The sequence below is a fragment of the Triplophysa rosa genome, linkage group LG1 (assembly GCF_024868665.1).
Source record: "Triplophysa rosa linkage group LG1, Trosa_1v2, whole genome shotgun sequence".
Classification (NCBI taxonomy): Eukaryota; Metazoa; Chordata; class Actinopteri; order Cypriniformes; family Nemacheilidae; genus Triplophysa; species Triplophysa rosa.
The window spans coordinates 24,696,035-24,709,507 of NC_079890.1; the positions used below are offsets into that span (position 1 = coordinate 24,696,035).

At 38.8% G+C, this 13,473-nt stretch overlaps 1 protein-coding gene across 3 annotated transcripts in view; it reads left to right on the forward strand.

Moving 5' to 3' along the window:
- phkb (phosphorylase kinase, beta) overlaps positions 1 to 13,473 on the forward strand; it is a 60,176-nt gene that overhangs the window by 44,529 nt on the left and 2,174 nt on the right. For 2 of the 3 annotated variants that reach the window (XM_057346343.1, XM_057346356.1), the window contains 12 exons: positions 1,774 to 1,867; positions 5,425 to 5,508; positions 6,723 to 6,827; positions 7,099 to 7,181; positions 7,258 to 7,348; positions 7,498 to 7,556; positions 7,703 to 7,865; positions 7,946 to 8,027; positions 8,573 to 8,630; positions 10,291 to 10,381; positions 12,119 to 12,321; positions 12,414 to 12,548. In XM_057346343.1, coding sequence (XP_057202326.1) covers positions 1,774 to 1,867; positions 5,425 to 5,508; positions 6,723 to 6,827; positions 7,099 to 7,181; positions 7,258 to 7,348; positions 7,498 to 7,556; positions 7,703 to 7,865; positions 7,946 to 8,027; positions 8,573 to 8,630; positions 10,291 to 10,381; positions 12,119 to 12,321; positions 12,414 to 12,548 — 1,248 coding nt within the window. Of the gene's footprint in view, positions 1 to 1,773; positions 1,868 to 5,424; positions 5,509 to 6,722; positions 6,828 to 7,098; positions 7,182 to 7,257; positions 7,349 to 7,497; positions 7,557 to 7,702; positions 7,866 to 7,945; positions 8,028 to 8,572; positions 8,631 to 9,297; positions 9,389 to 10,290; positions 10,382 to 12,118; positions 12,322 to 12,413; positions 12,549 to 13,473 lie in introns of all 3 variants that reach the window. The other variant, XM_057346351.1, reaches the window with a different exon arrangement.

Sequence of the window (13,473 nt, forward strand, 5' to 3'; positions counted from 1 at the left end):
CGCAACAGACTCCGAGCAAATGAACTGGCCTCGTGCATGTCGATGCAGGAAGAATAAATGTAAATCTCTACCCATTCATTTTGGAAAACATGGTTTTCATTGTCAACTTTTTTAACTTTTGAAAAGGACATTGTTTTTCAGTTACTGACAGTTACATCTGTCTGCGCGCTGTGCAGCGAGTCTGTCTGCGCTCTCATCACTCGTCGACGTCTGAACGTAGCAACAGCGCGCATATGTTAACTGTCCGTGGTGCCGTAGGACCCAAACTGCTACTGAGCGGACCTTGATGTGCCTGGTATAAATTTGATTGCATTAGAAGATAATATAGGCGTTCATTTATTTATTATGTCAAAAGGCTTTGAGGTCCGGACGGACGCATCTCGCGGTCCGCATTCGGACCGGAGTCCGCTAGTTGGTGACCCCTGATTTAAAGCAACAAGTTCCTCTTAACCTTCCCTGAAAGCTGAAACAATGTTGCTTAAATATTATAGTTTGAAGGGATGGTTCACCCCAAAATTGAAATTTTGTCATCATTTACTCAACACAAAAGAAGATATTTTCAAGAATGTCGGTTATCAAACAACAGCGGTACCCATTGACTTGCATTGGTTTTGTGTCCATACAATAGAAGTGAATTGTTCGGTTACCAACATCCTTCAAAATATCTTCTTTTGTGTTCTGCGGAAGAAAGAAAATCATACAGGTTTGAAATGACAAGAGGGTGAATAAATGATGACAGAACTTTCATTTTTGGGTGAACTGTCTCTTTAAGCTAGGGCACAGTTGTAAGTTACAATGACTACCTTTACATGGACAACAATATTCCGATATTAACACGATTAAGGCAATACTCTGATTAAGAATGTACCATGTAAACAGAGCTTTTTGATGACCTTAATCCATCTAAAGTCATAATCGTAGTAAACACAAATCGAATTAAGACGTGTGGAGTATTCCTATTTTAGTCGCATTAACAAAGTGCAGTATAGACATGTACACATCTTAATCGCATTATTACCGGCGTGTAGGACTTTTCACGGCACTTTGCGACAGGATACACACACGGCAGTTGTCGACCGTTTGATGGCAAACAAAAGAGCATGGGTTCAAAGCTTGTTTTCTGAATGGGAAACGAGGATAATGTTAACAATTCTTAAAGAGATTGATATTATGAAGTGCCTTGATGGCCGTAAGAGCAGGAATGGCATTCTGGAGGGAACGTTGGATAGTGTTGCGTGGGGATGTAAAATGACGTATGCCATATAATAACTTATAATCGATCTATGTACTATAACATGTAAATCGGGAACATGAAAGGTATATTCTTAAAGCAACTCATGTAAACACCTTATTCATAATATTGTCTTACTCAGAATAAGGCAAATAATTAGATTACTGATGTCCATGTAAATGAAGTCATTGTAAATGTATGTACTCTATAGGTTGAAAGCATGCAAAAGTTGGAATTTATTTAAATAATCGCGGCACCAAACAGAATCATTAAGAAACTAGAAAAAGTTGGTGAAGACAAACTTTGAACGTAGGTCTAACGAACCTTTATGAGACAGACAGACCTTGTCAGGCAAACAATGATTGTTTTGAAGCATAAAGAAGCCTACAAAGGGAATAAAAAAGTTGTAATCCTGTCAAATGATGAAACATCAAAAACATACTATCAAGGCTTGTGACCTCTGTGGGCTTCAGAGTGTTAAGAAATAATCATCATTTTCGCAGTAATGTTTCTATAGTCTCTGTCTTGCTCTTGTGTTTTAGACTGCAGGTCTTCCTCAACACCTACGGCATCCAAACTCAGACCCCGCAGCAGGTGGAGCCCATTCAGATATGGCCCCAGAAAGAACTAGTGAAGGTAATGTATGTCTGGATATTCAACTGATCCATCAATCAAACAAAAATTTTCAGGGACTGATCAATGGCTGTGACAGTCAGTCCATTAAACGATTGCTCGTTTATCAAGCGGTCACTCAGCCTGGACCGGCCAGCACATTACTCATGTCAGTCACTGAACTACTGGATCATTTTTCTACGCTATTGAACCTCAATAGAATAATTGATTGAATTAGTATGGCAAAATATGCCATAAATAGACTTTAATGTTTTCTCTGATGTCTGTGATATACAGTGCTTAACAATTTTTTTTAAAGGTGTAATGTGGAAGATTAAGGAGGATCTATTGACAGAAATGCAATATAATATACATAACTATGTATTCAGAGGTGTATAAAGACCTTACATAATGAAGCGTTATGTTTTTATTAGCTCAGAATGAGCTATTGCTTTCTACATAGACCGCTTGTCCCCTTGCATATAATTCACCATGTTGTTTCTACAGTAGCCCTAAATGGACAAAATGCTCTACAGAGCGTGCTTTGTAAATACAATATCTCCTTCGGCAAAGAAGCGAAAACATGACAACATCTTAGTCCTTTGTCAGCCACCGTAGTGCTGCGAAAGGGAGAGGGGGAGTGAGCCGTTTGTTGCAATTCACAACCCCGCCGCTAGATGCCGCTAAAGTTCATACACTGGACCTTTAATGTAAGGTTTGTGCCACAGCTGTCCTAAAATAACAGTACAGTCAAAATCATTTTTATGTTTCTGTAACGCGTATGTATAAGCTCTTTAGTCGCATTAGTATTTCTAATGCTAAAATATAATTAATGCTGTTATTCATGAATTTTCAATTTTACTGTTTTATAAGGCATAAAAAATTGTAATGCACTTTATTATTTATTATTCAGATGTCCAATTACAGTTATTTATTACAGTCCTTACTAGAAAAATACTCTTTAATGGTTGAATGTTACGCTTGATTAATTTCTGACTTTGAGAGAAGTTGAATATGCCGTCTCAAATGTGGGTATAAAAACGTGAATAAAGACGATTCAGTTGTTTGTTATTTGCCTTAAAAATAACAACATTTTGTCTCTTTTCTCTTGATTATGACAGGTTAATTTGTTAAGCACTGTATATAAATGTAATTTCTGAACTTGTTAGTAAAATATAAATGGATATTGATACTACGTCAGTGTTGACACCATATCTGCCCAAAGTATGTTTATTTACTGACCAATCTGTTCTCACTAGGGGTCTTCACGGGTCCACTTAGAACCGAAAAAACCCGAGGTCCGACCCGAGCGGGTTCGGATCTAAAAGATTCACAGGTGCCTCGGACACGGGTCGGGTATAATATTAGTGTCTTCGGAACTCGGGTAATTTAAAATAAATACGTTTTTGCTGAATAGACCCAAACTGTCCCGTACATAAACAGTGCGTCGCTCGTGTGTGCGACGTTCAGTTGCCAATCCCCCTCTTGCAACATCGCGTGGCTGGATGGTAGGCTAATTTACGTTGAGCCAGACCTGTCAATCAAGAAAACTGGATTAAACTGCGTCTTTATACTGTTTTGCGTCTTTATCCTGAGTTTTCTGTTGCGCCATTTGCCAGAGTTGCCAATTGCGACAAGAGGAGCAACGATTTATTGCCCTGTCAATTTCATTTTTATTGGCTTATTTAGTTTTTCATATCCACTGGTTACAACTGGAAGACGAATTCTGAAATCACAATAACCCAAAATATAGGCTAATGCGTAAATAAAATAAAATAAACGGAGCAGCGAGCCGAACTGGCTACCAGGCCACTGGGATTTGTTGTCGAGTCAGACTCGGGTCTAACTTTATTGGGTCTGTCTCTGGTCGGGTCTTTATTTAAAAAATAATCATTTATGCATGTGGGGTTCTGGTAAAAGTGATTCGGGTCATTTCGGGTTGGGTAAAGATCTCTAGTTCTCACCCGCAATCTTAAACACAATTTTCTACCAGCTGAGCTACATCAACACTTCATTATAATAGACTATATTTAGTTCTAATCATCCGCAAATGGTTTTCATGTGCTTTCTGTGTTCGTGCATGTTAGGGAGATTATTCACATGTTTGATCTTCGGTCCGTGGGTGTGTGAGTGGGTGGATTTGTGACTGAAACCTGCCATGTACTGCTGTTTGAGATAATAAACCCAGAACAGTATTTTTTTCTGAGATTCTGCTCTCCCCTCGGTCAGTTCCGCGCATGTACTGTACATGTGTATGCTAACTCCAAACAGAGCGTGCATTAGAGAGAGTGATAGTTTGCTGAGTATGCCTGTGTAATTCTCTGTAAGGATGCTTATTCAGTGGCTGACCTATTAGCGGCCGCTGGTGCTCTCTGCATAGCGCTGCCTGCTTTCATTTACATCAGCTTTTTACCGTTACGCTCACCACTCACCTTTCATAATAAATGGCACAAAGTAGTGTTTAAAATCAATGTTTTATTGATTGATGAGATCATATAGGTTTAAATTCATTTCTCTAGTCGTGCATTGTGTGCCACTGATCCATAAGAGCAAAACAATGATGTATGGTAAAAGACAGCATCAGTACAAAAGCTGGCCACAAACATATTTTGAAATCCTAGGTAAATTGATTCAGCGTCTTTATGCGATCACTCAGTGCTTTTGATGTCGCGAGTTAGATGGTGAATGAATCCAATGGTTCACAGTAGTAGCAAGGATGAAACGTGTCGGGCTTTGTCTTCTGAGCTCTGTGAGAAATGTGGCTTTAGAAAGAAGCTATACCTGAGGACTTTTGTTTGTACGCCTCTATTCTTTCTAAATTCTTTAGCTTGACATTGTTGATTAATCGAAGTACTACAGATAAGAGTATGTTTCGCAGGTAGACGTGATGTTACTGATCCATGAGGTACGGCTGCTGATGGCGATATGAGTGTGAAAGTCTTTTTTTGCAGAACCCTGGTTATTAAAGAGGTTTGTTTCAACATCAGCGCACCGGCTTCACGGACCTTCTTGATGTGCTATACAGGCTTTAACGCGTGTGACATTCGCAGGTTTCGTGTCAGGCATGTTGAGCTCCCGATTGGAGGGAGGGCAATGTGGATTCAGTTGTGTCTTCCCCCTCATTGCTATTCTGCACACAAATTTACCAAGGTACAGAGATCCACACAGTGCAAAAGAGTTTGCACAAAGCTCTCTGCAAAATGTTCATTTCCACAACAGGATTTTGTCTAAATGAGCCACTATCTTCCTCTATTGCAAATGAATATGAGTTGCGTTCCTTCTTCTCGGCAGGGGCTTATTGTTCTCTGGTATTTTTTGTCATGAGTATTATTCAGAGAATGCCAAACTGCAGGAGGACAGAGAGAAATAGAGCACCATCTAATGCTGAAAAAGTCTCAGCACATGCTGAATTGTCTGCTTTGAATGTTTTCTGTATAGGTTGTGGGTTAGCGTTAGTCGACATATGTAATAATAAAACCTAAAACACTTGTAAAGTTGTGTATATACTTTATAAAAAAGTCAAGATTCACTGCGTGTCCCCATGTAGCTAAGCATGTGCTTGTATTTGTGTGTTTTTGCAGGCATATCGCTTCCTCGCCATAAATAAGAAACTTGGTTTAAGTGGGAGACCAGAAAGGCCTGTTGGTTGCATTGGCACTTGCAAGGTAAACTTGTTCTCTGTGTTTTCACAATCTCTCCTGACAGGAAATGCAAACATCTCATCATTTAGTCCTGTTCAGTACTATTCTTTGTGGTTAATCCTCATAAGGCTTAAAGTTAAACAATTACTACAATGATTAAATATTTGTCTGGCTCTCGTTTAGCAAGACACAAGCGCGACAAGAAGCGTGGTTGAAGTCTTTGCTCTGAGATCTAGTGAACTGACTTGATGCTTAAAATACATTTATACGTATAGATAGCTGCAAAAAAATTAAGAGACCATAACACATTTTCATTTAATCGGCACTTCTAGATATGTTGTTGCCATTATAGTCCAGTGTCTGTTGAAATTCAACAAAATCAAACCTCAAGAGGGACATAAAGTCACCCAACAGCAATGTGAAAGACTGACAGCATGACAACTGTGATAAAATTCGTGGTTATAACATAAAAACATCTATATTTAGAACTTTTCATGTTGTATTGCTTAAAAGTGAATATGAACTTGTTTTCTTAGCAGTATTTGAGGTCTGAAAAAATACAGAGCATGTTTTCTGTTAGTTTGACCTTTTCCTCCCGTTTTCATTTTCTGCTAATAGAAACATATTTTTATTTGAAATTTGGGAGAAATGTAGTTTACAGAATGAAACATAGATAATCATTTTACCTAAACACATACATATAAATAGTAAATTCAGAAAAACTGAAAAAAAAATTAAATGGTCCCTTAATTTCTCTGCGCTGTATGTTTATGCACTAAGTATACATATGTATATACAGTATAAAGACCATTTTGGAAGATGTTCACAACTCTGGTCCAGAGCATTTTTTGATGTTTACTGTACATATGTAAAATAAAAAAACTGGAAATGCTCTATAAAGCATAAAATAGTGATGGAACTTAAACAACTTAATATGAGTGTTATAAAATTACAAACACATTTTAATTTATGCTCAGCCTGTGTTTGAAATTATTTACGGATGACAACTTTTTGGGAATATTGAAAGAAACTCCAGAGAACCCTCTATATTGAAAGATTTTATCATGTTAGCCTTAGACCAAATTTTTGTAGTCTTTCTTGTACACACTGACATGGAAAGAGTGAACATGTTTTTGTGTTTGTATGTTTAAAATGAATGGCATGTGTTTTATTACCTGGTGTAAAGTATGGCTAGAGCTTTCAGTCATATACGTGTGGGTCTTTTCTCTTATTCTCAGATTTATCGTATTCTTGGGAAGACTGTAGTCTGCTATCCAATCGTATTCGATCTCAGCGACTTCTACTTGTCCCAGGATGTCATGCTTTTGATCGATGATATAAAGGTAAGATGGGTGATGTCACACCTCGCTGGTCCCTCAGATGAAACAGGAAAAGGGTTCGCTTTATGTCCTGCACTTTGTCTCTCTTTCTATATAAAGAATCAAATTTAGGGCAGAAAATGGTCAATGAACAGAAATCCTTCCCATAAATCACCAGTCTCAGCCTCTTGCAAAGTTACAAAGCATTTCCAAACTTTTACCTGGACTGTGTGTATGTTCCCTCACCGATTTACATGATTTTATATGTGTGGTTGTGTTTACATGTGTTTTACAGAATGCCTTGCAGTTTATTAAGCAATGCTGGAAGATGTCGGGACGACCTCTTTTCTTGGCGCTCATCAGAGAGGACAACATCAAGTAAGAGTTTATCTCAGACTCAACCACATGATCTCGCTTTTTTTAAATGAAAGTAATGTCATCTCTCGCTTGCTAGGGGGAGCCGATTCAACCCCATTCTGGACATGCTGGCATCATTTAAGAAAGGAAATATTGGTGGCGTTAAAGTTCATGTGGATCGTCTTCAGGTGTGCGGCTCTTATATCCCATCCATCTTTGCAGACATGATAAACCCTGGTGTCAGCTCTTAGCTTTTATGTATAGCTGTTTACAGCATATTCAATAGCATTACTGAACCATAAATCTGTCTATATGACTCTCTGTGAAAACTCCTTAGACACTGATCTCAGGCGCTGTGGTGGAGCAACTTGACTTCCTACGTGTCAATGAAGCTGAGTAAGAATGAACGGCCATTTACTCATCTGTTTTTCCTTAATTCCGTGTATATTTCAAGACAATATAAAGATTCCACGAAAAGATTCTTCATTTTTGTGTCCTCATGCCATCTTATTGTCTGTTTTCTCTCATCTGGCTTTCTGTAGAATCCCAGAGTTTAAGAGCTTTGAGGAGCTGGAGTTGCCCAAGCATTCGAAGGTGAAGCGTCAAACCAGCACACCAAACGCTTCGGACCTGGAGCAGCAGCCCGAGATCAACATTGAGGAGTGGTTCCATAAACCCACATTTGAGATTATACAGAAATTCAAAGTGAGCTTAATAAAAAAATGTGTGGGTTTGAGTTGAATATGTGCGCTCTTATACAACCTCAAAACATATTCTGTTATTAGGACTGTGACTGTTTGGCCACTCAGGCCCAGTTGGCCAGCATTCTCTTTAAGAAAGAAGGTCCTGACTTCTTCGATAAAAACGGTATGTAGTTTAGTATCTTACAAAGTACTCTCAATCATAAAGCATGGATATTTATTTTAAGAAGCTCTAGTTCTCTTCCTCCGTGATAGCAGGTCTTTTCGTTAATGGTTTAATGACTAATTGTTTAAGTCCAGAGTGTTTTAGGGCTGTTAAAACGGTTTGCATTTTAAAGAGCCACAGGACACCTCTCGCTGCACGAAATGTCCACAGCTGTAATCCATTTAGTGCCTTCATGGCTTAGCAATTTAGTTTGGAAATGCTAGCTCACGCCCTTGTCATGGTCTGCTATTTAAAAGTGTAATTCTTGCTTTTACAGTTTATCTTTTAACTCCCAAACGGACCGCTTTAACAAACCGATTAAATATGCGTCTGTGTGTGATTTTACGTGTCATGCCAGTGACTGAGCCAGAGGTTGCGTTCCTCATATCTTCGGGCCTAAATGCTTCAGGCATGCTGTTTCTTACAGAGTCAACCAAGGCTGAAAGTGTTCATTTGTTATGGTGAATGTGCCAATTTTAACAAGGCTGATCTGTCTTTATGTCCAGAGAATCTCAAGGATGAGTTGGAGAGAATTTACAGAAGAGCTGGGAGCAGGAAGCTTTGGTAAGAGTTTCACTTTTCGCCATCACAAAGTATTTGAACACTGTTGTACATGTTTTGGTCAATTTCTCTTTAGGTAAAGATTTTGGTACTAACTAGGGATGGGCACAAGTACAAGTACGGAAGTTACAGGAACAGTTATGAAAGCAACATAATTGCGTAACTTCACTACCGTATAGTTCGATTTGTCAGACAGCAATTTGCAGTCCAGTTTTCGTCTAAATACTCTTCCAGCTTATTTTGTTCGTACCAGATTCATTCTTCACCGCACAGCATCTTAAAAACACAACGCTACAGATGTAAGATGCCGAACCCCCCAAAACCTCTGTCAGGATTTTTCCTATTTTTCCATTTGCTCCTAAGACATAAAAACAAGATTTTCAACTTAACACACATTTTTTAAATGGGAAAATTCACTTGAGTGGACATCTGAAGAGGATGATGCACTAGTGTGCCATCAAAACCCATGCATACACAAGAATTGGCTTTTTAACTAGTGGTCCACCATATTGGACTATATGCGTCAAAGGGTTAATGTATATGCAAAATTATGCCCATCACTAGTAAAAGCAAACTTTTTTTCTGTTCTTTGTATTTGTTCATTTCTAATGTTCTATAAAACTAAACAAACTATGCGCATATATTTTTAAACACGCGCCACCTCCTGTAGGCTGGCGGTGCGTAGTGCTGCGGCCGTCATCCAGAAGTTTGCTGGTTCTATAGCACCTCATATTACCACTATGTTGGTCCATGGCAAGCAGGTAACTGGCTGGCGGGGCACATGATCTCTGCATGTGTGATATAAATGTTGACTCTGTGCCGGAGGATGTGTTAACTCATGAGCACGCTGCCCACATCCTTTATTTTCCTTTAGCTTATTATTTACACCCGCTTCGTCACGTTGGTCTGTTCGTCTGATCATGCTTAGAAAACCATGCAGCTCACTTGTTTTTCTTTTTAATTGCGCCTATGTTTTTTATGTGAAGTAGAACACATTTTTTTATTCACAGTGGCATAGACTGATACCTCTTAGCACCTTGTTACCAATTAAAAAATTTTAGTCACATGTACATTAACTCCTTAAAGAAATCCATAATCTAAACATGAAATTGGTGAACATTAAAATGCTAATTTGGAGGTGAAATCAAGGAAGATATGTAATATTTTTAATTCAGGGTCAACATTAAGTCAGCAGTATTAGGCTTGAATAGCTACAGTAGTGCAGCCTTGTCACTTTAAGATGCAAAGGGTCAGAGTTTGTAATATTAATGATTTTGAATTGTACAGCAAGGCAAACTTTTTGGAATATGGAGCACCTTATTTATTCAAAAGAGCATCGTGCTGCATTAGATTTAGACTACCTAAAGGTGAAATGTTTCGGTTGAAGAAGCAGTGATAAAACAAATAAAAGAGTTTTGGGAGTTCACAAAGTTTACGCATTTGGCAGTCCAAAGTGACTTCACAAAAAGCGACAACGCAATAAATCTACACATTTTTTTTATCAGTATGCGTGTCCCCTAGTCTGAACCCATGACCTTTGTGTTCCTGTAGCTCAACTGGTAGAGCATTAGCAACACAAAGTAAAATACGTTTCTGGCTTCTCTGAGATGAATAAGTGAGAATACCTCTGTTGTGTTTTTTTGTGTTGTGTTGTGTTCACCAGGTCCGTTGTGCGCCTTGCTGCCAGTCTCTTAACTAAACTAGTGGACAGCCTTGCCCCCAGCATTACTAGCATTTTAGTGCATGGCAAGCAGGTAAGTGACAAACAGGGCCCTTATCAACAAGTAAAATATGATCGAACACCAGCAAGTCCACAATTTCCCACAGACATTTTAATGTTCACTGATTATCATTCGGTTAAAATTTGTCATGACACTTCACATCAGTGCTCGTGATGGACTCATCTTCCTCTGCTCTCTTATTTGTCGCTTAGCTGCTTTTTTGCTGCTTTTACCCAGTATTGTTGCAACCGTCCCATTGTTCACGCTTTACATTTAAAGTCTGCGCACATTTACATTTCATTTACTTTGTGTTAATACAAATATTTTGTGTGGTGTGCTGTGTTTGTTTAATAAACTGCCATAGCTTCCCAACCTAGGTCTTTTGAGCCCCTGGTGGTTGTGATGTGATTCATCAGACTAGAGCACTAGCAGTGAATCTGCATATAAATTGCATCCTAGGGGCCTAATGTTATGGGCAAGATAAATGAGTACATTTGGGTTTGAAAATGGGTCATTCCTTGCATACAAGAGCAGTTTGGGCTGACCTGCATGTTGAAATAGTAGTTTTCCCTTACTTGATAGAAAGTGAAGATGGCCTTCTTTGCGCAGTCCCAATTATTTGTGTATTTAAGTCAATTGCAGCGAGAGCTTAATTTATACAAGAAATATATTGTCTATGAATGTCTCCTGGGGGTTTTAAGTAGAGACAACAGCAGAAGCAAGCCAACACATATAGTGTGTGACCCAGAAAATACAATACGTGGCCAAAAATGTGTTGACACTTCTATTTAGTAAACAGGTCTGTCTAGGCTACTTGATGTCAGTAAAAAAACGAATGCTAAAACATGCACTGAATGTCTAGAGAATTGTCAGTTTCCAACTTTGTGGCAGTTTGGATGGAACTCTTTTCTGTTCCAGCATGACATTGTCTCTCTGCACAAAGTGAGATTCATAAAGAAATTGACTCCTTTGAACACCTTTAGGATGAATTTTGAACTGAGACCATAAGTTCCATCCCCAAAAGCAAATTCCTACAACTATTTATTAAGTATTTAATCAGAATCATTTATTGCCAAGTACAATGAGTTCACATTGGTAGGCTGGTGCATACAGTTAGAAAAGCATACATACTTAAAAAAGACAGAAAAATATATAAATATATATACAACATAAAATTAAACAATATTCAATAAAACAAATTAAAGAATTACAGGTATTTAATTTTTAATTGTTTGAATTGTCAGCTGGATATTTTTGGAGGGGCCCAAGATGCCCCCCATCCCCCCAGACCAGCCCTGCTGAAACCAACTCTATTATAGACTATGGTTTTGAATTAAATGTCCCTTCAACAAGTTCATACATTACCTGTGTTTGTTTGAGTGGTTGCACTTTTGGCCATATAATGTATTTAGACACTAAAGTCACACCTAAAAATATTGCATAGATGACAAATGTAAAAGGGATCTGCGAACCAATGAAGTGTCTTTGTTTTAGCAATTTTTTCATTAACTTTGAAATTAATGTTTGTATTAACCACCTGGTCCCAAGATCATTTTTAGCGAATGTATGACGTCTCTTAACACGGTTTGCACACATGTGCTCAGTGTGTACAGTAGTTTATCAGCTATGGACATATTTGGACAACATTTGTCAACCCACAGCAGACCCTTTTTAAGAAATACTAAGCTTGAAAAGTGTTATTCTTTACAGAGAAAATAAATCATTGAAATCAACCATTGCGATGAGACTGAGCAGGATTTTTTTTGCCAGGTGACTCTTGGACTATTCGGGCATGAGGAGATAGTGATATCTAACCCCCTGTCTCCAGGGGTCATTAAAGACATCATCTACAGTAAGTGCAGCCCTCATGGCGAGCGAGAGGCCGTGCTGCAACAAGAGCTTGTCATCCACATCGGCTGGATTATCTCCAACAACCCAGAGCTCTTCAGTGGCATGCTGAAGATCCGTGTGGGGTATGGCATCACATGTGCTCTTAAAATGAAACCTGTAGATTGACATTATTTTGTGTGCAAGTCATGTAAAGTACTGTATGTATTTTCATCAGGTGGATTGTTCAAGCCATGAAGCACGAGTTGAAGATTCGAGCTGGTGACATGCCACCTCAGGACATCTACCAGATGTCCCCTAGTGATGTCAAACAGCTACTGCTGGATGTCCTCCAGCCTCAGCAGACTGGCAGGTGCAGGATGCCCACCATCTGTAGATACTGCCAAATCTGAAAAACCTGCCGTGTCCAATCAGAACAATAGTATACCGTTTATCATACTTTGATTAATGTTAGTTTTTAACAGTGCAACTGAGGTTAAATATCTGTTAACCCTTCATTTACCATTGAAAATCCGTAACAAATCCGGACCCTACATGACAGATCACATGAGAGTCACGATTGAGTGTGTATCAGAAACGGTTACCATTCAAATCACATCTGTTGTTGATGTTGTGAAGTTAAAGGCGTCATATGACACAACTAAATGAATAATTTAGTTTGTTTGAGATGTAATGCAATGTGTATACACGATTTAAGGTTCAAAACGCTGTATTTTCCACATACCGTGCATGTTTGTATCTCCTCTTTGCCCCGCCTCTCTGAAACGCGTGGATTTTTAACAAAGCTCATCGCTCTGAAAAGCAAGATGTGCTATGATTGGCCAGTTAACCAGTGCGTAGTGATTGGCTGAATACTGCAAGCGTGTGACGGAAATGTAACGCCTCTTACCATATCAGGTTCCAAAGCAATTGTACTGACAGGTACGTCCACCTTGCGTATACATTTGGGCGGTCTTAGTCTAGTCATACCACGAACTGACGTAGATTTGTGGGGGTGTGGTTACACGAGGCATTTCAGGCAGGTCTGGGTGAGCATTCGCTTTTAGATAGAATGCATCTTTTGTTCCCACACTTAAATTTCTGCAATTTTACATCTAATACGTCTAATACATGCATGGGCAACTTATAACACACCAAAGACACAGAAAAACATGTATTCGCACCATATGACCCCTTTAAAGACGAAACCTTTTCTATTGAGTTGCAGAAAATCTGTGTAAAGTCTTAAATCGGTCAGAATGACCCACAACGACGCAGAAGAAGAACATTCTGAGAAT